Source organism: Trachurus trachurus, assembly GCF_905171665.1.
Source record: "Trachurus trachurus genome assembly, chromosome: 4".
NCBI lineage: Eukaryota > Metazoa > Chordata > Actinopteri > Carangiformes > Carangidae > Trachurus > Trachurus trachurus.
This window is the reverse complement of record NC_139898.1, coordinates 15,021,218-15,045,431: the sequence shown is the minus strand read 5'-3', so window position 1 is coordinate 15,045,431 and position 24,214 is coordinate 15,021,218. Positions and strand designations below refer to the sequence as shown.

Genomic DNA, 24,214 nt, shown 5'->3' with positions numbered 1-24,214 from the left:
GGATGATATGGTTTTATAAGATTTTAAATGCAAAGTGGTGCCGCTTAATGTAACATGTCGTGTTCAAGTGCATTCAAACTGGTATGTTGTAGCGATACTTTTCCAAACGTGTGAGCACATCAGCTTCAGTGGCTTGGTTTAAACTCCTTTTTAAGTAATGGTGTCCCCTACTTTGTGGTGTCGTCTCTTACCGGAAAGGTCCGTGTTTACAGAACAGCTTTTGCTCCACGTTAGCTTCGTTGGTTTGACGAGCAGTGAATAGCATAAAAGTCGTGCATAACCTTTTCATAAATTCATTTTTTTTAAACACTAGGTTCATTTGTGCCACTGTGCGATTAGCATGAGCGTTTGGAGGTGGACGGGCGAGCGACAAGCCAAGCAATGACCAGGTGGCTAACGTAGCGCCGAGGTTAGCCATCCAGGCACCCAGCTCCAGCTGCAGCTAACTTGTCTCAAGGCGGCGGCACGTCCAGTCAAGCAAAACAGGTATTCACTGATTATAAACGACCTCTTACAAATGCACGTGTAACAGCTTACGACCGTGGATCGCATTATACCACGGTTGGCTGTGTTTCACGTCCCTCCTCCTCCCCTGTCTCCCCGCAAACTGCCCTACAGGTCAAGAAACAAGCGCGGCCATGGGAGCGGAGAGCAGCGCGGTGCGGAGCTGCATCCTGGAGGAACCGCTCCTTACTTTGCCCTCCGGGCTAACTATGTACTCAGCGATGCTCCAGGATGGAAAGCCTGCTTCTGTGTTTGTACACAAGCGAGGGAATGAGGACAAAGTCAACAAAGCTGCGAAGGTAGTTATGCAAAAGCCTCTCCCTTTCAATCACATCACACTGGCCGGAGCTGCCTTACAGTAGTTATAGTAGTTGTGGTAGTAGCAGTAGTAGTGGATTTGCCTTTCATATTAGTGCCCTGTCCCAATGGACACCATCACACCACTCCAGAAGTAAAGCAATATTTATAAGGAGTATCTTACACTACATTGCAAACCAAGAGGCCGATCTTACTCATACAGGTGAGGCACTAACATCTGTATAACAACAAAGTCGAGAGATAGAGATAGCTTCCTACTTTACAATGACTGTCACTGAAGCTGCATACGGTAATCAGTTTCTCTTCATGGAGCCTCCACCAACTGCCCAACATTCACCTCTGTACAAGTATGAAATGAATAAATGCTTTCCTTTCCTGCAGCACCTGAAGACCTTGAGGCACCCTTGTCTGCTACGATTCCTGTCGTGCTCGGTGCAGGACGGTGGCATCCACCTAGTGACGGAGCGTGTGCAGCCCCTGGAGCTGCTGCTTCACAGCCTCTCACCAGAGGAAATCTGTGCAGGCATCTACGATCTCTTGCAGGCACTTGTCTTTCTGCATGAGAGGGTGAGCAAAAAAAATAAATACATGAAGCAGTAGCTTTGGTTGCTGAATGATTCTGCATGGTTAACCAGTGAATAAATGGTCAGAGAAACAATTAGCTGGCATTACAATGAAGTGACTGCTAAGGTGTGCTGTTCATCTGATATGGCCTCTAACATGTCTTCCTCTTCCACCAGGGCAAATCAAGTCACAACAATGTCTGTATTTCATCTGTCTATGTCAGTGAGGATGGTCATTGGAAACTTGGGGGGATGGAGACTGTGTGCAAGTTCTCTGAAGCAACTCCAGAGGTAAAAGATCAAATTAAAACATTTGCTAAGCATCTCTTTTTTTTTTATCTCCTTTTGCTTAAAAAATAACCTTTATTAAGCCACATATCAACGTTTTCTTTGCAGTTCCTCACAAGCATTCAGAGTGTGAGAGAGACCAGCTGTGTTCCTCCAGAAGAGCAGGTAAGCACAGAAGAAGTCAGGGTTGAAAAATGAAATTGCTTCCCCTTCAATTTTCATTACTCATGAAAATGTTGTTGATAGGTTGAGGGCTTTAAAATGCTTCTGGATAAACACGCTCACTCTCGGGACTGTTACTCTTTTGGAATGATGGTGGAGAGCCTTATCCCTCTCCTCGATGGCTATGGTGAGATTATCTCTAATTTGCATTTTGTTAAATGTTGCCTGTGTGTGTGAACTGTACATCAGGCACATCTTTAAAACCAGGTACATCTTTCAGTGCTGTGGCAGATTGGTGTATTGTCTCAATTCTTCACATTCTCTTTCCTTTATTGTTTCCAGTATCCCAAGAGCTGGCTGACAGCCTGAAGAAGACTCTGCAGGCGGGCCTGCTGAACTCTGACCCTTTGTCTCGACCACCACTGAGCTCCCTGCTGACACATGACTTTTTCAGGTTTGTGTGGTCATATTTACTGTTGTTGTTGCTGGGACATACTGAAAATGATTTGTTTTCAAACTGTGTTTTTCTTTGAACAGGAATGATTTCCTGGAAGTGATGAATTTTCTCAAGAGCCTGACATTGAAGACGGAAGAGGAAAAGAATGAATTCTTTAAGTAAGAGACAATTTCTTGTTGTTAGTGTGTTGTTTTCATGCAGAACATGGTATAATACACTACTCACAAAAAGTTAGGGATATTCGACTTTTGGGTGAAATTTATGGCAAATATAAAAAGTTTGTGCTACAGTGATATTATATCATGAAAGTAGGGCATTTACGTAGAATTATGGAATAGTAATTTCTTCATCTCAAGCAGTTTATTGAAACAAAAGCTCAATAACTTGTCATGTGTCCTTGAGTATCAATTACAGCTTGACAATGACGAGTAATGATGTTATTCAGATAGTATTAGCTTGTCAGTACCATTCACAAGGTGTTGGGCAGTTCTGTGTTGACTTGATGCACCTGCCCAGACTGTAACACCACTACCTCCAAAAGCTCGTCTGGTGACAGTGGCTGATGCATAGCGTTCTCCTTGACGTCTACAATAGCATTGGCGTCGCCCATCATCTCTGCTCAGCGTGAATCGACTTTTTATCAGAGAACAGCACTTAGGCACACTGGTTCCTTGTCCAGCACAAGAACTCTCTGGCCCATTCAAGACGATGACACCTGTGCCTGGTGGTGTGGTCAGTCACGCTTGCAGGTCGTCTAGCACATAGACCATGCTGAGGTAAGTGGTTTTGAATGGTCTGATGTGAGACTCGAGTACCTAAAAGTGGCGTTTGAAGCTTTGCGATGGCCAGGTACTGTTGATGAATTGTTAGGTGTCGTCTTAGTCTCATAGTGTCAAAATGTGAACAGCATGATGAAGAGTACTGTTCAAATACAAACTGTCATTGAACCAGAACATTTAGCGGTCGATTCATGGATCAGATACTTGTGATTTTTGCACATTTTTAATCACCTTGTTGGAAAACAGCATGTTACAGTATGTATTATTAATTATTATTAAGTACTGAAACATTGAACAGTTGGACATGTGCATTCAAAACTTTAGAAAACGTCAAAATAAGTTAACCTGTAATGGTTATATAGTGCATTTTAGGGGCATTCTGAAATTTCATCCAAAGGCTGAATATCCCTAACTTTTTGTGAGTAGTCTCATTTGTTTACCAAGGTAGTCCACAGTTACAGAAATATATATTCTAACCAGGTCTAAATATGACAAGGATCCCTTAACATGCTGTTTGTGTATTGTTTGTGTAGGTTTCTTTTAGACCGGGTCCAGAGTCTTCCTGAAGAGCTGATAGCAGCACGCCTCGTCCCCAAACTCCTCAACTCTCTTGTTTTTGCAGAACCCATGGCTGTCAAAAGCTTTCTTCCCCATCTTCTAAGGCCAAAGAAGGGTAAGATGACATGTCATTCTCTTCTACTTCATGATAACAACAACTAATGAGAAAGAGGTGTGTTGTGTAAAACTGAAAGTGGATGTTGCTTTTTATTTTATTTGTGTCAACAGATGGTGGTGGTGGTAGTGGTGAAGAATGCCTGCTGTCTGTGACCCTTTACCGCAAACATGTGATCCCTCAGCTTCTCAAGCTCTTCAAGGTCAACGAAGAACACGTGCGGATCGTGCTACTGGCTCACATCCACATCTATGCGGAGTTCTTCTACCAAGATGAGCTCAAAAACCAGATCCTGCCTCAGGTGGAGTGTTTTCAAAGCAGCACATCAATGAGTTTGATGTCAGTGGTGAACACTTCGTTTAAAGGGGTTTGACATTTGGAAACTTGTTTATTCGCTTTATTTACTTGGATTAGGCAGAGGATCGATACTACGCTCTGTGTCAACACTACACAAAAGCCTGAAGGAAATTAAGTCACTTTAGCACAAACCCTGAAAGCAGGGAGAAACCTGTAGCCCAGCACACAAGAATTTTGATCCATTGCTTCAGTTTTTAGAAATCGGTGGTTTAGTATAAATCTGGGAATTTGCCAGCCAAAAAAAAAAAAGGTAGGGTAGACGGTATTTTCTTCTAGTTGCATAATATCTTTTTTTTTTGTCTGTGGCTGCAGGTTTTATTGGGAATGAGAGACACCAATGATTCACTGGTTGCCATGACGCTGCAGAGTCTGGCGGTCTTGGTTCCTCTGCTCGGAGCTCAGGTGGTGGTCGGAGGAGAGAGAACCAAGGTCTTTAAACGCACCACACCCAACTTCACCAAGTCTACAGAGGTCACGCCTGAAAGTGGGTAACTGTGTTACTTTAATATTACAGTTTCATATTGTTATGCTGCCACAGCACATATTGCACTTATAAGCAATGTGTGCACTTTTCTTTTGCTCTTACACATGCTCTGCTACTGTTTTATGCAATGAAGGTTTAGGCCAGATGTTTTGTTCAGAGGCAGCTGCAGAGGCGGTGAGAGGATAACTTAATCATTTTCCCCACCCATGGTTTCCCAGCTGGTCTAGGGAGTTTAGACTAGCAACGAGAGGCCGACTAGTTATAGCTGTGTGACCCAACAACTCAACCATGTACAGGGTGTTAAGAAAAGTTGGCAGTAGTCCAACTATCTATATCTATTTTGAATAAGTAAATATGTAAATGTTCTGCTATTCTGTAGTCAGCCACCAGTCGAGACATGGTCAAACTAATACTACTGGCTGCAGAAAGAACCTTTGCAGCGATATAATTTGTACAAGCTGAAACAAAGCATGCAGAAATACAAAGCATTGAGAGTGTTATGTAATGTTTGTGTCTATCAAAAGATCTCACTACTTTAAGAGACAGGTTTTCCAAGTGGCCTGGTCTGAGAAAATCTGGATGAGAAAAATTGGACATTACAATCAAGCTGCTCTTGAGTAGCCATTTGAATAGTAGTAAGAGTGTTTCTGAAAAAGATCTGCATACTTGGCACATAATTAATGGACTGGGGAAAGTTTTTTCTACAGCAACATATGATCAACTCTGAATTTAAACTCTCTTTTTGCTCTCTTTAGCTTCACCTGTCCATATTGTTGGAGGTTCCCACCCTCAGTTGGCCCAGCCTTCCAAAATCTTGAATTTATTTCCAAGACCCTCTGGGACTGAGGGTTTGGTCCTGGGTAATATGAATAGCTTAGCAGGGAGCAGGGAAACTCCAAAAAGTTACCATGTGGCACCAAAATCAGGTATGACAACAGCCCATACTACTTTTAATTGAACAGTTTGGCATTATTGTGTCTAAGACCATGTCTTTCTTCTCTGTTGTGTTTCAGACATGAGTAGACAGATGTCTCTTCCTTTGAACGGCCTTCATCAGGACAGTCAGATGGGCCCACTGACATACAGCCCAGGACAGCCAGACGGACTAGAAGGCCCGACGGAAGACTGGCCTGATTGGAGCGACTCTGAAGAAAACCAGAACAGAGACGGACAGTCAGTCCAGATCCACATTCAGGCCTCGGAGAGAGTCGATCCAGTCAGCAGCAGCAGACAGCCAAACCTACAGCAGAACATGGAGGAGGAGCCGTGGGACGACTTTGAGGACACAGAACCTACCTCGGATCTCTCCCCTACTGCTCCTTTACCAGACCGAGCTATACACACACCATCTAGAGGGGACATCACTACTTCACCTGTCACACATGCCCCCGAAGCGCTGAGATCAGGATCCTCCAAACCCCTAAAACTGACTTCAACACTGCGACAATCCACACACAGCAAGGTCACTTCCTCGTGGGACAATGGCTGGGCTCAAGAGGAGAGGGACTCTGAGAAGTCACACAGTCCATTTGACCCCAATCCCAAACCTAGAGTGCCACAAAAGAATGGTGGGATAGGTTTAGGGGAGGAGTTCACCATTAAGGTGAAGAAAAAGGTAGAACAAGACCCAGAGCTGGATTTGTTTGCTGACATGGTGCCGGACATCAAGCTGTCTTCTCCAGCTCTGCTGCCACTGGAGGACAGCAGTGTGAGCGATGTAAACACTACATCTCTGCAGGTTGACTCATCCATCGATACTATCACACTCGCTGCCAAGTTCGCTGCTGCCAACCTGTCAGAGGTGAGTGTGTGTGTGATGTGGTCGGGTTTTGTTCTGTGGGATATTAATGGGATCTGATTTTGAAGGTGGAAGAAGAGTGAATGAATGTACCTTAAAGTATTTACATACAATATAAGGAATCCTAAAACAAGAGGTTTTGGCATTTTCTTTCGTTCAGATCCTTAAATATGAAGCAGTGTCACCTTGCAACTGCTCAATCTAATTCAATTACATATCTAGGAGAATCATCAGCGTAGTGGAATTTTACCTTCATCTTATTCCCTAGCCCGGTTATAATCGTACAACCCCACTTGTTTGTTTGTTTAGTCAGGAAGAGCTCCTTTGTCTGAGTGTGATACCTTTGAGTATAAAAGGCGTGGTATAATAGATTTCCATTTTCAGATAAGATTTTCATTTTTAGATGTTTTATTAGAGAAAATGTTTGACATTCATTACCACAATAGTATGTCCTGTCATTGTGTTGGAATTAAATGAAAATAAATTCTTCCCTTTTGATGGGATGCTCATCAAGGACCCCATCCTGAGAACTTCTTCTGTAAATGATTGAATAGGCATCCAAGAGCTCCCCCCTATTTACAAATTTGCCTGATTGTTCTTTGTTGACTTGTCCCCCCTCTTTCTCTCAAAGATGGAAACAGATGGCTGGGGAGACGGAGATGACCTGAACTGGGAGGATGAGAATGCCTGGTGATGACAACCGATCCGTCTGGTTCATGTGGGACAATAGACTTGATCACTGGAAAAAATCTCCACCTCTGAAAGCTCGACATTACAGCCAGGTGGTGCTCCAGTTCTCATTTTGCAACGTGAGGCAGAATAATAACAGGGATGTGCTAAAACATTTTAAATCCCATTCTCTCGGTCCGTGGACATTTCTAATCAGTATGTTCATACAGGTAACTGGAAGGACTGACTGCTTAGAAGATAGTGACAGACTTTGATAAATGAAGTTGTTTTTAATCGTCTGCCAACTGATTTAAGTCGTCTCAAAATGAATGAGGATCTTAATCAGAGGTGAATGTCATCCTGTTTTCATCTGCTTTTCCTTTTTTTTTTTTGATGTGCCAACTTCACTACTGGCATTAAGATCAAGAGACACTTTTTGGTGAGATACAACTTGTCCAAAATGTGTTAGGTTTGATTTACAGAAGGCTTGCACTTTGAATGAATGTGGAATAGGAATGACATAATTTATTAGTAGCGTTTGGTTGCTGGTGAAATAAAGATTTTACTCTATCAAAAATTACCCTGTTCTATTGGTTGAGATTTTTCATAGCTATTAAACGATTTCATTTACCGGTAGTCAGTGCTACAGTACAGTAGTACCTTCTCAAGGTAGTTGGACCTCTGCAGTCTGACTTGGCATGGGTGCCAAACAGACATTTCCTACCCAAATTCTGCTGTAACACCCGCTGACCTATTCCCAGGAAGTGAACACAGTTAAACTTGCTTCCAAGTAAGAAATAAATCAATCCTTTGTATTCCAACAAGTTTAATAAACAGTTGCATAAATCAAGAGTGACAGTTAAAAAATAAGTAAAATAAACTATTTTCGGTAGCAGCAATGAGTATTACAGACTTCCACAATCCCAGACTGATTAAATAGGTTCATAGACAAAGTAAATCTGGGTCTGGAAAACAAACTGGGGCCACTAGAGTTAGTGTCTGGCCGTACAGATGTTGGTTATGAGGGTCTGCAGCTCATGCAGTCTGGACTCCAGCCACTGTGGTGGTGCTTTCGTGTGGGCTTCGCCCTCAGTGAGAGCCTGGAGGGCTTTTAAAGCACTCTCAGCTGTGTGGATGTAGCGGCTGTACTCCTCCTCTGCACTGGTCTCCTGCCGAGCTCTCTTTGGACATGGCTGAGAGGCAGGAAAATATCATCTTTTTATGAATCAAATCCTCATTCACACAGCATAATTTTTATTTTTCATAAAACTGCATATTTTACAATATTCTATGACTACTTTATAGTACTAATGTAATTGCTCAGTTAAAGCAGAAGTAAGCGATATATTTGTGTTAAAGCAGAAGTGAGTGATATATTTGTGTTAATATAAGTCTTAAATAGTTATATCTTCCGACAGCAATCACTTACATAGAGTGTTTGGACTGAAACACGGGTCTCTCAGTCCCTCTGCTCTGCTCTGAGCCGAAGAGAAAACATTTATCGTATCCTACAGTTTTTATCCAATGAGGAGAGAGAACAGCATGCAGGGCTGTGTGTGCAGCCAAGGAACGCCGTGAATGTGGTGACGTAGCGACGAGGACTGTTATGGTGCGTTCAAGGAAACTCGTATTTTTCCGACCGTGAAGTGGTACCAGTTCGATCTGGTACGAGTTCACCGGTCGGAAGTTACGAGTGGCCGTTATAGTGACTTTCACCGGTAAAACCGGTCGGAAAAACACGAGTGGGTTGCCTGGAACGCTACAAAGTCGTAAGTTGTGACTTGAAGCTGTAATTTACGATTTCAAAAGCCTGCCTGGAACGCAGCATTAGCGAAAACGACCGGATCACTCACTTCTGCTTTAATATAAGTCTTAAATAGTTATATCTTCCGACAGCAATCACTTACATAGAGTGTTTGGACCGAAACATGGGTCTGTCTCTGCGCCGAGGAGAAAACTTTTCTCGTATCCTACAGTTTTTATCCAATGAGGAGAGAGAACGGCATGCAGGGCTGTGTGTGTGCAGCTATGGTGTGCAGCCAAGCGATGCGCGTGAATGTGGTGACGTAGGGACGAGGACTGTTATGGTGCGTTCAAGGCAGCCCGTAACTCGTGTTTTTCCGTCGGAAGTTACGAGTGGCCGTTATAGTGACTTTCACCGGTAAAACAGGTCGGAAAAACACGAGTGGGTTGCCTGGAACGCTACAAAGTCGTAAGTTGTGACATGAAGCTGTAATTTACGGTTTCAAAAGCCTGCCTGGAACGCAGCATTAGCCAAAACGACCGGATCGCTTACTTCTGCTTTAAGTTTTTACTGAGCTACTAAAATATTTTACATTGGGATCACAAACACAGACATCTCATCAACTGACATTAAAATATCACATCTTGTAAATGGAAACCTCCATTAAGTGGCTTCCAGCTGAGAGCCAGTGCAAATTTAAACCTCAGTAGTAACCATGATGAAGCTACTTTGTCAGATTTCACTTTTCACCTTCTTTACTTATGTTTTGTCAACTATCAAAATAACAGTGTACTACTCACCAAGACTCAAACTGGGCAGCTTTATCATACTAATACTTGACAGTTGTTTCTCATCATTCAGCATGCACATTTAAAAACCCTGCATTTTAATTTAATGATGCGACTTACCTCTGAATCTGCCACCACTTCAGTCGGCTGTTCTGCCACCACTTCAGTCGGCTGTTCATTAGATACGTTTTCTGTGTTACTTTCCAGCTTGTCATTGTGTCGTTCAATCTCTGTTGTCTCCATCTTGAGCCTCTGTAGTCGTGACTCCACATCTTCCTTTACACTCACAGTCTACAACAAAACATAGTCTCATTCAACATGTATCCGTTTTTATTTCAAATAGACTTTAACACAATTATCATCACTTACCTTACTGAGATAACTGACCACCTTGGTCTTTGTTTCCTCGACACACAGGCTCAGGGAAATGACTTCCTCGTGGTTTGTAACCTTAAACACCAAAAGGACACATTAAAAAGAATGCTTCAACACTGTCCAGCACTGCATCTGAAACAATAGTCGAAGTTGCTACCTCTGCAAAATGAGAGAAGGCTTCCAGGGCGTGCTGATGTAGCAGCCAGGATCTGTCATCAGCCAGCAGCTCCCCAAACAGGCTGCTCAGCCTCGGCAGAATCTGACTCTATTGGACCAAAGGAGTTTGTATGGATGAGAAACTTTAAAAATATATTTACATTGTAGTCTTCTGATGTAAGCTCATTCATAGTACAAATCGTTTATGTACATTTGCAACTGATAATCATCAACTTTTTCATATAATAAGTTGTTCCTCTAGTCTAGTCAATGAACTGTGAAGAATGACAGATGCACATCACTAGACGCTTGAACCCAAAGTGGTGTTTCAAGCTGCATACTTTACTCCATGAAGGAATGAACACAAACACAAATTATTTAAGACCAAATGAGTGGTATTTTGTTTGGCAAATAACGTTGAACAATCTGAGACATTTTAATTTACCTCTTGAAACCTGATTATTTATTTTTCTGATGGATAACAATGGTAAGAACGGCTTCCAATAGAAACAGCAGAATAGTTTTCCAAGAGCAACTATTAGTAAGGTGTCAGGAACTAAACAGTAAAATTCTCATTTGTGAAGTGTGGTTTCTGTACCTGGCTGTCAGGAGGGACAAAGATCTTCCCCAGAGAGGCCAGGAACTCCAAAGCAGCCAGCAGCAGCTGATCTGCACACTTCTGAGATACCAAAGCATCCACACACAGCAGAGCCTGGGACAAACATAACATAAATAAGTATTGTCCACTTTTCCATCTTTTTAATGTGGACTGAGGAACAAACAGCAAACCTGGCAAATGACTTGAGGTTCCATGTTTTTCACTAATACGGCTGATAGGGACAGGAGCAGCTGCAGGGTACACTGGAGCACAGGGTGCTTCTCCGCCTGGAGGGTGACAGGTTACAACAATATCAGTTTAACAGCATTAACATTACATCTTCTTGTGTGTGTGTGTGTGTGTGTCTGTGTGTTTTGGGGGCTCACCTGATCTGCACTCATGCGTAACCACAGCTGCATGACTATCCTTGCTGCAGACAACACACACTGTTCTTCAGGAGACGACTTCCCTTGAACCACCACTAGGAGGGATAAGAGCACCACATTCTGGAGAGAAGGGGGAACTTTGTAAATACAACATTTTTTGGCTGGTTTTAGATTTTCATTTCTCCCACCCTGTGTTGTTTGCATTGTCAGTTTAACTGTGAAATACATTTGAACACCCTGAAGCTGGGACCTACAAGCCAGTGGGTTTTAAGGGGTGAAATAAGATTTATTAAGAGCTGGGTATAGCGTCAGATCATTTGTCATGTATAAATATAATAAGGACAATTAAAGCAGAAGTAAGCGATATTTTTGTGTTAATATAAGTCTCAAATAGTTATATCTTCCGACAGCAATCACTTACATAGAGTGTTTGGACCGAAACACGGGTCTGTCAGTCACTCTGCTCCGCTCTGAGCCGAGGAGAAAACTTTTCTCGTATCCTACAATTTTTATCCAATGAGGAGAGAGAACGGCATGCAGCGCTGTGTGTGCAGCCAAGGTATGCGCCTGAATGTGGTGACGTAGGGACGAAGACTGTTATGGTGCGTTCAAGGCAACTCGTAACTCGTGTTTTTCCGACCTGTGAAGTCGTACCAGTTCGATCTGGTACGAGTTCACGGGTCGGAAGTTACGAGTGGCCGTTATAGTGCACTTTCACAGGTAAAACAGGTCGGAAAAACACGAGTGGGTTGCCTGGAACGCTACAAAGTCGTAAGTTGTGACTTGAAGCTGTAATTTACGGTTTCAAAAGCCTGCCAGGAACGCAGCATTACTCAAAACGACCGGATCGCTTACTTCTGCTTTAAAAGGCATATTCTATAACCAGCAGGATAAACAAAAAGTCTGACTTTTATGGTAAACCAACTAAATATTCTGCACATACCTGCTCAAAACTACAGCTGGTCAATTTAAATAAAAACACTGAATATATTTTATATCTTCATTTTCAATTGCCAAATTTCTACTCATGTCTCTTGACTGGCAATGTTTATCTTTTATTTTTATCTTACTCAACCATTTTTACTCTTACAGTGTACAAGGCAAAAGTGTTTCCCATCTGTAAACGCTGAACTGCTGCCCAATCGTAAAAGGTGAACAGATATGCACATTGTGATAAAAAACAATTATGAACTGATGACTCTGCAATAGGTTTGTTACATAAAGCGTAAACAAAAAATGTCTCTGTGGGAAAGTGGCTCTCAGACAGTCCAGACAAGCAAATAACTAATAACAATCTTATCTGCTTTTAAACGTGGGCAAAGGTTATCGTACTCTTGAGATCACTTGTAGTGGTCATTAGTCATCTTTCCACTTTCTCTTCAGTGCACAACGCCAGAAACTGCTAGCATGCACTTGATGTTTGTATTGCCTCTTTCTTCCATATATTCAATTTCATAGTCACTACACTTCTGTCGTTACATTCAGAGGTATAATAGAGGAAGATCAATATTTCATATCTTAAGTAGTCCTCACCACTTTGTCCACTTGTCCCAATTTGTACCCCCCATTCTGCCAGTCACTCAGAGCTTTCTGGGTAATGCCGATGATGTCTGACTCTACACGGTGACGGGCATCTAGAGAAAGAGCTCTGAGGAGGACACGGCGCCAGACTGGTAGGTTTTCCACATAAGAGGGTGGGAAATGTGTCACTAGCTCCATCTGGTAAAACAAAGACTTTAGATTAGATGAATGAAAAATATAATGGGGTTTATCATCTTTACAGTCCAGCGTTTGTCTTTTGCTTTTCTTCCAGGGTTAGACTTATAGAGCAAAGATCGGGAACTCTAGTGTTTATTCCTATTACTGTCATATTTTTTATTTATTTATTTTTATCGCAAGTATTTGTGCAAGAAAAACCATAAGCCCTAAGATTAATGTTACTGTCATGCTTCCATATCCCCCTACTACTGTAGTCTCTAAACATGAGTGACTGTACAGTTATTACAGGTGGCGCTGTAATAATCAAGTTTACATTTGGAATCACAAATCTGGAAGAGTGTGGCCTGAAGTCGAAATTTCTTTCTTTGTGTCAATCTCTCAATTGAAGTGCATCCTAACTCAGCTGGTCTTCTACTCCAAATCATCATAAAACTCAATCAAGATCATCTATGGGTTTTGCCAGTCTTAATTTAAGGAAATTAAAACACGTCAATCTGTTCTGATTTTACATTAGGATACCTAACCAACATATTGTTTGATTCTAGTGAAATCAAATACTGTATGCTGTTGTTGGGTATCAACAACATTTCTTGAGGCCCCCAAGTTTCATATAAACAGACTAGGAAGTGCTATATTTAAAAAGTGCATGTTTCGTCTCCAACTATAATCACGAATGTTCATGACTGAATAACTGATCACCTTTCCACCAGCTGAGTTGAAGTTTTGTCACCGGCAATAGCCTGCCACAGTGAACTAACGTGACTAAACGCACTAAATGTGGTTTTGAAACTCTCAAGTAATTCATGAGGTCATTAAAACAATCATTTCTGTTCATGGGGTTTCTAACCTGGTGGTTTGGTGTCATAAGGAAAACCATGCGTTTGAGCAGCAGGCCCATGTGGAATAACTGGTAACTCTCACTGCTGCACGTCTTCACCTAAGGGAGAAGAGGGAGAAACAGAGGAGATAAGGGACATTGTGTGTGTTGGTGTGAAGACTCAGGGGGAATAAAATCACCATGACATCAGGACAGAAGAAAGGTGAAGATCTGAAGCAGAGGGAAGTGTATGGAAAACAGTGGGATCCAGGTTAATCTGGTTATGAGAAAACAAGTTATGGAGAGGTGTCATTCCCTAAGGGCCAACAACACCAATTGTCACCTCTGTTGGGGTGCCACACGAGACAGTGAGGCCACCATACTAATCCATAACCCTACAGAGAGGGATTAAGGATTCAGAGTTTGAGTTCAGAAAGTGTTGAGGACGATGACAGTGATGTCAGCAACATGGAAAAATATCCAACTTTTCCATGTTTATACTATCTACCCATGAGAATAGAAGCCAAGATTTAAAAAGTTGTGGTGTGATCATATAGCTAGCCTATCATATATATTTAATATGACGTTTTACTGAGCATCTTTAGAAATTAAAATATGTTGTTAAGTGCCATTTGCTGTCTCTTTCATGTTGAAAATAAAATGAGCCCACAAAATACATTCTCTCATCTGCAATGTGTATGTATTTAATTTTACCAACCATCTGAGCAATGAGGAGGACATGATGTAGACAAAGTTCTGCTGATCCATATCTGTAAAAAAAAAAGATAAAACAAATTAAGCAGGGGATTCAGTACAGTACAGAAAAATGTGTTGAGATGCTTACAACCATACTTTTGCTAAGAAGGCTAAAGGGACCTGACATGTAGGCCTTGTGATGACACACTGGGTGCCCAGAAGCATGCACTGATGAAAATATGATTTCCAAGTGTACACATTTATTTTGCGGACAAGTTATATATGTGACCAAGCTAAATGAACTGTCCAAAAAACACTGACCACTGACACTATTAAAAGCAAAATCCAGTTATAAATGGTCAATACTGCATTAACCCTCTGTCTCACCGTGCTGTAAAGCACCACACATCGGTTGCCAGTAAAGCTGTCTGTGTATCAGCCTGCAGGACAGCATCAACCAAACAACGCTCCTGAAAAAGAGAGATAACAGAGATGGGAAGTTATACATGAGAGGAGGGGGTACACAGAGGAAAGTACAGTTGCCAAAGAAAACCAGGCTCTACAAACAAGAAATTTAACAAAAACAAAGAAAACAAAACTGAAAGAATAACTTGCCTTGAATGTTGGGAAATTCTCCACCAGAAAGCTAAAGCAAAGTCTAGTGTACTGTGTATAGTAGTATATTCTGCATATACACATAGAACAAGTATATATATATATAGTGGCTGGACCACAACATATTTACAGCTACTGATGTACAGTGTTTCAGTATAACTGAATTCCCCAAAAAAGAGAAGATTTACATGTATTGTGACACAGCATGGTCCAAATTTAAGACATCAGTTCTGTTATCAACAGGGTAAAATTACTGTTTAGAGAGTTAGCTAACAGTTCGTTCACATCAATGCCAGCTGCTGTTTGGTTTGCAAGAGCTATGCCTACAGAGGGAAGGCTCCACCTGGCAACTGTCTTTATCACTAGATGCTTCAAAAAAGTTGCAAGAGTTGTTGTTTGTGTGCAAATATTCTTGATTATTTGAATGATGGCTTGCTAATCAGGTTCCTCTGACCACAAGATATGTGCCACTAATTGATAATTGTTTAGTTTTATCTACTCATACTATGTCTTTTAAAGAACATTTATTTCTGTAGGTGCTACTACAGGGTTCTGTCATCATTGTTTATCAATCAATCAAACTTTATTTCTACAGCACTTTTCATACAGTTAAAATGCAACACAAAGTGCTTTCCATAATAACAATGCCCTATCCTGCACACCACATTCATACACCATGGAATATATAAATGCAGGGACTGAACTGAACTGAGGAAATTACTCACAATAAATGAGCCATTACTCAGAATTAAATAGTAGTGCGTGTGGACCTCACCAGCACAGGAAAGTACACTGGAGGAAGCGCAGCCACACTGGCACAGAGCTGCACACACATGTGGTGGTGGAGAGTGACCTGAACTTGGGCCTGACCCTTCATCATCACCCCTGGCAAGCGCACCGGCACCGTACGCTCAGTATAGCAACGACGGAAACTAGTGAACAAGGCTTTGTAGAGAGGAAGCCTGGAGATAAAGGGGATGGAAAACAGTTTAAGAGATTAAGATAGTTAAAAATTGGCACACAACTTTTTTTTTTTACACATTACCTAAATAGGCGTTTACATGATATATAGATCTTAAATGATATATAGATTTTAATACATATTTCTCAGTCTGTATACTGCCATTTTTCATAAAATGATTAATTATTATAGTTAAACAGTGGGCTATAATAAAGTATTAAATCAGGCTGGAGATGAAGTTATTGTGTATGACACAAAAACTAAAATTTACACAGTGAATAAGAGTAAGAGAAAAAAAATGTGTAATCCATCAACATCAACTGATGTCAGACAAAAGGTTTAACTAGTTGCCAGCTTGGCAACTGGTTTGAAGCACCAAACATTTAAAATATTTTGCGACACCAACCCAAAACAGCTTTTATTACCTGGGTGTCTCTTCTGAGAACTGGCTGCCGGTGTGCCAAAGCTGCTGCACTTCCTCTGGTTGGTTGGCCAGCTGACCCAGAACGCTCACCAGCAGAAGACACTGAGGAAGTTCATGCTCAGGACTTAACCCTGCAGACGAACAATACAAGGGTCATTTCAAGACTGTTCTGCATTATGTTGTTGCACACATGTCAGTCTGCAGCTGTCCACATTCTATTATGGAAAAACATGCAATCAACATTTTTCCAAAGATGCTACAATTTCCTTTAATGCAATATGCAGATGTCAGTCTGCATTAAATTGAAAATGTTCTGATGCAATAGTGATGATACTGATCTAATGTAGTAGAATAAACCCAAGAACTAGAAACCCCAAAATAGATTTGATAAAATATAGACTAAAATCACTCTATTTGTGTGCCAAGACACCTTTTTTTAACAGTCACTCTAATAGGAGTCGACGTTAACACAGTGCTGTTTCCAACCCACAGGTTGATGAGATGACCTCAATTCCTCTCTGTTAACATAACAATAAACACCAATTTCTTGTTGTTTTTACATACTGTATACTTGATAGGATAAGCACGGGGAATAGAATTCGCATACAGCTGGCCACTGAGTTTATATAATTGATCCCCATCTCAAGGGAAACAGGAAAGCATCCATCAACCCAGGCACAGTATCTCAGGAAAGAGGGAAACAGAGGACAAGCTTCACACTCACGCATGTCCTGCTGGAGGACTACTTCAGCAAAGGGCCTTAGGGGCAACAGCTGGAGCAGCAGGGCATCCATGGGAACCAGAGCTACTGCATTCAACTCCTCGGACAGAGCTGTGGTCAGTGTCGGAGCACACATGCTGGGTGGGAATTTACTGGGGGGCAAAAGGCACAACAGATATTAGTTCATCATCTTTCAAGATCATCAACTCAAATGATAAATTGTAGCCTAAAACCACAGCAAAACCACACATACCTGGTGACCTGGAGGTAGAGTTTGTGAAAGCAGCTACAATTCTTGGTGAGAAAAAATTTGAATTCCTGAGAACAGAATAAAGAATAAGGAGGTGTAAGTGACACTGCTTTGTATTTTGAAGTACGGTAGATCTTAATGGTTTTAGACTATAAAACGACACAGTGTTTTTGTCCCCAAGGGGCCGCAAGGAGATCCTAACTTGTACCTTTATGTAATGAACCAGTGTGTTGGCAAAAAATCTGCACATCTTTGCAGTTTTCTGGAACAACTTGTATTCGGGGCTTTGTGCTGCCTCCTTTAAAAGGGACAAAAGAGCATTGACACAAAAGGTGAAAGGTGACAAAGATGAAGTCTTTAACCCTACACTGATAAACACTAGACATTTTTTGTACAGCACAAAGGGGCAAAGCACAGGAAATATATACCATTTATTCTATGAAGAGGATAAAATAAATCCTAACACAGAAATATCTCCCATTGTAGTGATACTAGCTGGAATCTGGTGAGTGAAGACCAAAAATATATTGTACTGTACATAGTTCATCACATTCACATGTATTTGTGATTTATTTTATAGTCTTGTAAAGCAATTTGTAACATTGTTTTGATAAGTGTTTTATAAATAAAAGCAATTCACATTCGTCTGTAAAAACTAGACATGCCATGACGGATCAGTCAGCAAAACATCATCTGTCAATGTTCATTTAAATATGTGACTGGCAGATTAGAATTCATCACCTTGAATATGATCGGCTGTGGTTATTACTGGTATCTGCAGCTTAGAGAAGCATTGTGGGCTGCGTAGTGTAGTCCTACCTCCCACCTTTTTAATGCACCAGTATGTTCCTTATCCCACAATTTTTTGGTCATGTGGACCTTTTACAAAGTGTGTGCTACTGATATTAAAGCAGAAGTAAGCGATCCAGTCGTTTTGGCTAACTTTCTGTCAGCCGATGGAGTTAGCAGTCCCCGCCCTCGTCCCTACGTCACCACATTCACGCGCATCCCTTGGCTGCACACACAGAGAGGACCGCCCCTTAATGCCATTCTCTCTCCTCATTGGATAAAAGTTGTAGGATACAAGGAAAGTTTTCTCCTCGGCTTACAGCAGAGCAGAGTGACTGACAGACCCGTGTTTCAGACCAAACACTCTATATAAGTGATTGCCGTCGGAAGATATAACTATTTAAGACTTATATTAACACAAATATTCCGCTTACTTCTGCTTTAAGTACTCAATCTGCAATGCATGACTACATCAGCCATTATAAATGATTATTGCAGCAAAAAAAATAATAATGTAATCAGGACAATCAGGACATCCATGGTAAAAAACCCACTGGCTGCTGTTACAGGAGCAACACACACCGTTTCATCATTCATGTTGAATGTTTACTATCAAACCAGAGCTTTCCTACCTGAAGACCAGCATGTTTGATGTGTTCAGCCAGCTCCACACAGTTGTGGAAGGAGGTCAACAGATTTTCACAAAGGCTGGTGCTGATGTCACTGTGATGTAGATGTTCCTCCACCAGTGACTGGTACTTCAGACTCTGTCTGAAGTGAGTAATTACCATTTAAACAAGTCACGCTATTACCACAAATAACATGACATTTACAAAAGAATAGTGTTTTATCTACTGACTTGATGAGGAATTTCCATGTGTTTGCATGAAGTGCTATGTCCAAGTTGGAGATAATAGAGCTCATATCCAGTAGGCTGTGAATCACTGAGGAACATTAAAAATACATGTATTTAGTGAATTTACAACTGCAAGAAAGATATAACTGCGCAAAAAAAGAAAGGCTTGATGACAAAAGTGTGGCCTTTGTGCTATATAAAACAGGGAGGGACTCATGCACACACCTGTAACGATGTCAGAGACTTCCTCCTCTGAGGCGCTGCTGTCAAGGGAAATCCTGTCCAACAGCTCCAATAGACCCTTCTGGAGCGAATACGCTTCCTTGAAGAGTCCCTGAAGCAGGTCAGCAACCAGGGACATACGGCCACAGTAAAGCACCTCGCTCTCCTGTAGACAGCATGCAGAGTCTGCTTTACCTTGTTTTAACTGTTTTGGTTTTCACTAGAGATGCAGATCTGTTTAAACTGCATTGTGAGTGAATTTTCTGGTCCCGTTGCATCCCTAAGTGGTTTCCTGCTGCATTAAGATGCTTATCACACTAGCTTCCAGTCAGTGACGTCTTGTTTTACTCTGGATAGCCCGGATCACAGTTTTTTAATATGGAAAAGACAAGAAAGGTAAAACAAAAAAACTGAACCATCACTAATCGTCAGAAATGTTTTATATATTATCAGATTATTGTTTTGAATCACTTCTCAAAATTATGAGTATCCAAAAACACCTCATCATTTAAGGTCATAGCTACATATTTAGCTGCATGTACCTTTGAATTTAATCAAATGGTGTAAATAATCACAAAAAATAAACCGTTCATTTCATATATCATAGCGGTTTATCTAGGGATATGTGAATATTCTGGGTATCTTTTGAATTTATTCTGAAAAATAAACATTATCATCAGATCAAATAACAATATCAATCAAACCATTCAGCCATAATTACAAAAAATACTGCATGACATACACAAACATTACAGCCACCATTGAAGTGAGCAGACTGACCTTGCAGTGCTGAAAGGTTTCCCTCAGGATTTTCAGGATACAAGTAGGTATTGAGCGGATGGCAACCAGGTCAGGAGCTTCATCGAATGAGCCAGCGTGACGCACACAAGTGGAAAGTGCATCAATAATCTGCATCATTGCCTGAAGGAGGAGGTCAAAATATTGGTTATGGGCAGAACACCAGTCTTTTTTTAGATAGCATACTGAGTTTCATACTTAGATTAAACCTTTAAGGTACTAATTGTATCATTCTGAAATGCACTTCCAAAAATTTGCAATAATGATAATAGTCACCTGCAGAATTTTCCTTATTAAGGCACGCAGTTCGGTGTTTTGACTAGACAGCCCTCCAACTTGGTCTGAGATTTCTTTCATCATGCTTTCGAACACCGTCACAGCCTGCAGATGTTTAAGCAAGAGGCAGGAATATTAACAAAGACAGATCTACAGTCAGATTTTAAACAAAAGTAATCAAATTAAATAGTAATTCCCAACATGCCTATCAACAATCTTAGAAAAAGAAAAGGCGCAGATTTAGTGTGACTTGTTCTACAGAGAAGCCGCTGTCTGATAAATACTAGGGAAGGAATTCACATCATAGATCCTAAAGAAAAGCAATCACCCGGTTGTTTACCTTTGGCAAGATCTTAGAGAAGCACTCATCTTCCAGCTCTGACAGACCAATGTGAGGAAGGAACATGTCTGTAATTATCTTCAGTACACCTGTAGGCATATTATGTTGTTGTTTTTTTAAGACATGTCAGACTTTATCTCAAAGAAGTTTGCAATGACAAACTGTGCAATCATGAAACTTACGTATATGATCATCCCAGCTCTCAGACTTGTGCTGCAGAGAGTACCAACTGTCAAGGAAAACTCTTTCACCGCAAACTCATTTACAACTGTCAGGAGGGCCACAATAATGATGAAAAAAAAAAAAAAGGAAAGATGAGCATGACAGCACAAGTTTTGTCCAGTTTTCATCAACAAATATTTAAATCAAATGTTTAAGAAACTTGGGAGAGTTTCAGTATTTTGGTGGTCAACAAATAAATAAGTCAGCCAATCAGTCAGTCAGTCAGTCAGCAAATAAATAAATAAATGGCACACTGCTAGCACTTGCCTCATTAAATATAAAACTGTACAGATAATACACCATTTAATGTATTCAACTACTCGCTAAGATCATATCCGTGTATTTCCAATCTTTCTTAATTCAAAAATTTCACAAGAACGGGGTAGCTCTGGACTTTCCTCATTAAGATGTTTTGTATGAAGCTATGAACCATCAGACAGGAATGAAGACAACAAAGTCGGCTCTGGGAGGATATAGTGAGTTTGGGCAGGACAGACTTCAGCTCCTGGCGACACGTTTCCTGACTCCACTGCACCACCTCGTCCAGGAGAGAAGTGTTGCTCTGGGACATGATGACAGCATCAGCCGGAGGAGGAGGAGGAGGAGGAGGAGGTCAGGACTGCTGCCTAAACGACTGAAAGTTTCACAAACAACATTGCTGTGTCTCATTACTTCAACGTTAATGCGACAGCTTCACAAGCTGGTGTTATTTAAAGAGTCGCTTCCAGTTTCGAGCCCCGGGAGCGGAGACTGCCGTTAGCTTGTGTGTTTGCTACATTAGGATTTGCTACAACATTTAACGCTAACATGGTAGTTTAGTTGTGGATATCTTCTTACCATAAATGCAAGACGGCGCACAAAACATACCACAACGACTTTACGCGTTAATTTGTCCAAAATTCACCATTATTCACTTGTAAATTAGTAAAATGCAGGGAGGACGGCAGAGAGTTTACCTAACTGTGGAAAAAACATACCGCGCGCCGTTGTTTGAGTCGGATGTGACGTTGGGACCAAACGTCTCATCAGCCCTTCCTCTGATTGGTTGACACGTTAAAGTCTTCGGATTTGAACCAATAGGAGAACGAATTGATTGCAAAGCGCTGAAAATAACAACTGACAGGCTACTGGGCGCTAGAGGCACTCGACTGGGAGCCAATGAAAGATGGACAGGCTAAAGAACTAGGCTGCAGATTTTTGTAGACTGTAAAAAAAAAAAAAAGGTATGAGAAGCCTCCAGTGGTTACAAATAGTACTCCTGTAAACAATAATATAGTTAGGACTATTTTTGGACATTTTAGTTTACCGGTGAAATGAGGGTTAATATTCATCCATGCCCCATTTATTGAAAATTAAATTAAACACTGCATTTAATTAGATGTATAGGCTATTTGATTACTCTCATGTGGTATTCACATAACAAATATGATAATGATGATGAGGAAACAATTAAACTACAGGCCAAAGTCACAATATATTATGCTGCTGTCAGAATATATATATTTTCTTTTACTACAATGATGTTAAGCACTATAAATATGCAGTGATTGGCCTCCATAAATGTGTGTGGAGCATATACGGTTTCATTAATAAACAAAGAGTTTTAATCATGGGGGTTGAAGAGGGAAAATGCACTTACTCTGGTTATAACAATATGACATTTAATAAAATAAAAGACAATTCTATATGACTAATAACATTAATATATCCACCTGAGGCTGAGATTAATAGCCTTATTGTAAAGTTCTGCAGTTGGATGTGTTTAAGCTTTTCTCAACTCATGTTCCCCCTTGGTGAGAAAAGCACGTCTTTTACTGAGAAATTCCACACGAAGATGCTCATCCATTCTGACCAGATGACTCACACTGTCTTAAATCGATAAGAAGTGGTTGGCTCCATGGTTTGTACAGTAGCTTGAAGTTAATCACGCATATTCACTGAAGTTGATCAGATGTAGGTATTACACTTATATTGCACCCAGAAGTTTACATATGGTTTAGAAAAAGGCACATAAACTATTTTTTCCTCCATTTCTGTCAATGAAGTTGAGGAAACTTGTCCTGGTGTATATGTTAACTTCTGATTGCATATACCTTACAGTAAATGACTGAGATGTCAGGAATGTTTAGATGGTAAATAGAGCAGTTAAGGGAAGGGGAATATTTGCAGTCCATAAAGTGTCTGAGTCTATTCAGTATTGTTTTACTGATAAGATCTTGTGCACTGAAGTAAAGCATCACGCTTCTGCTACTGTGCCTTTGTTTTCCAACAGCTTTAGGTGTTAGCTGCTGCCGCTGCAGGAAACGACCAACTTCTTGTTTAGAAAACAGGACTCTGATACTTATCTCTATTTATTTTAGATCTTTAAATGTTTGTACTTGACAAAAAATACACAACACACTGTAAATTCTGGATTAAAGTTTTGTACAAATTAAAGACAAGGTTATTTGATAGACTATGATCGGAGGGATTGTAAAGTTTGCAGTGAAGGTCTCATTATGAAACAGACAAAGGTTTGGTCATGGGCGCGTCTAATGTTTCTAATAAAAAAAATAGACATCATTAAGCACTAACTGTAAATGATGCACATTACAAGAAGTGGGTTGAGTCTAATACGGTTTAACACTTCTCCCCCTCCATGCTGACCTCACTGATTACAGATAATTAAAGGTTATCTGTTATCAGGAAACTGGCTCCGCACTTGGAGGAGGGAAAATGATTTCTGTTTTTTGCAGCTACAGAGTAACTGCCAAGTTTTCAGTCTGCAACAGTGTCTATGTTAAGTCTGCTGAGGAGGTCAAGGCTAACAGAGTTCTCCTGTGTGTCAGCGGCTGCAGCTAATTATGTTCCGTTTGCAGACTTGTGTGCCAGTCTTCCTCTAACCGTTTTCTTTGTAACTCATCAGGATGGTGAGTCAAAAGATAAAATGAAACTAAGAGCAAGTTTATTTAAAGAGTCAGCCTCAAGCGGGAAAATCCATAGGAAAAGATTGTAGATACTGTAGATACTTTCATGGGAATACTATAATGCAACACACTGTGCAAGAGTTTTAGGATCTCAATGTAAAGCAAGGATGTCACTGATAATGTCCAAGTTTAGGGTTAGGGTTTTTTTTAATCATCAAACTTTATACAAAGTGAAGTAAATAAATCAAGTCAGTTTTTGTTGTCACCACCCTGCTAATTTCTAACAGCACCATTTTTCCACTTTGAGACAGTTTTTAAAGGAATTTAGCAAGTTAGTATTTCATACAGTTCATTTAGCCTCAGTTCCTGTGTGGATTTAGACTGTCGTGATGTCTTCATGTAATCCCAGACTGACTCTTATAAAAGGAAGCAAATCACTGTCTGAGGTATCAGCATACTGACAACACAGATGACAGTGCAGTAGGGATGTCACGATTACTTGT

General features: G+C 40.8%; 2 protein-coding genes across 3 annotated transcripts; one reads left to right on the top strand and one right to left on the bottom strand.

Annotated features, from left to right (window-relative positions):
* Positions 1-53: 53 nt before the first annotated feature.
* Positions 54-7,620, top strand: scyl3 (SCY1-like, kinase-like 3). Of its 2 annotated transcripts, XM_083969796.1 has the most exons (15): positions 54-81; positions 314-486; positions 619-803; positions 1,204-1,389; positions 1,563-1,676; positions 1,782-1,838; positions 1,920-2,022; positions 2,178-2,289; positions 2,373-2,450; positions 3,605-3,744; positions 3,858-4,045; positions 4,414-4,585; positions 5,341-5,511; positions 5,599-6,386; positions 7,015-7,620. In XM_083969796.1, the coding sequence occupies exons 3-15, from the start codon at positions 639-641 to the stop codon at positions 7,075-7,077; spliced, it is 2,337 nt and encodes a 778-aa protein (XP_083825922.1). In that variant the 5' UTR covers positions 54-81; positions 314-486; positions 619-638; the 3' UTR covers positions 7,078-7,620. The 2 variants fall into 2 exon arrangements, with proteins under 2 accessions (XP_083825922.1, XP_083825921.1); XM_083969795.1 differs by lacking the exon at positions 54-81 and having other exon boundaries at positions 165-486.
* Positions 7,621-8,015: 395 nt separating this feature from the next.
* On the bottom strand, positions 8,016-21,776 carry firrm (fignl1 interacting regulator of recombination and mitosis). The gene is made up of 25 exons (XM_083969664.1): positions 21,643-21,776; positions 21,279-21,439; positions 20,766-20,812; positions 20,584-20,672; positions 20,244-20,348; positions 19,950-20,090; positions 19,173-19,335; positions 18,947-19,035; positions 18,724-18,858; positions 17,511-17,600; positions 17,306-17,370; positions 17,056-17,204; positions 16,333-16,462; positions 15,722-15,908; positions 14,719-14,801; positions 14,354-14,405; positions 13,666-13,755; positions 12,633-12,818; positions 11,100-11,219; positions 10,905-11,000; positions 10,714-10,827; positions 10,117-10,224; positions 9,954-10,034; positions 9,705-9,875; positions 8,016-8,245 (listed from the first exon to the last, which is right to left on the bottom strand). The coding sequence occupies exons 2-25, from the start codon at positions 21,374-21,376 to the stop codon at positions 8,045-8,047; spliced, it is 2,790 nt and encodes a 929-aa protein (XP_083825790.1). The 5' UTR covers positions 21,377-21,439; positions 21,643-21,776; the 3' UTR covers positions 8,016-8,044.
* Positions 21,777-24,214: the final 2,438 nt, after the last annotated feature.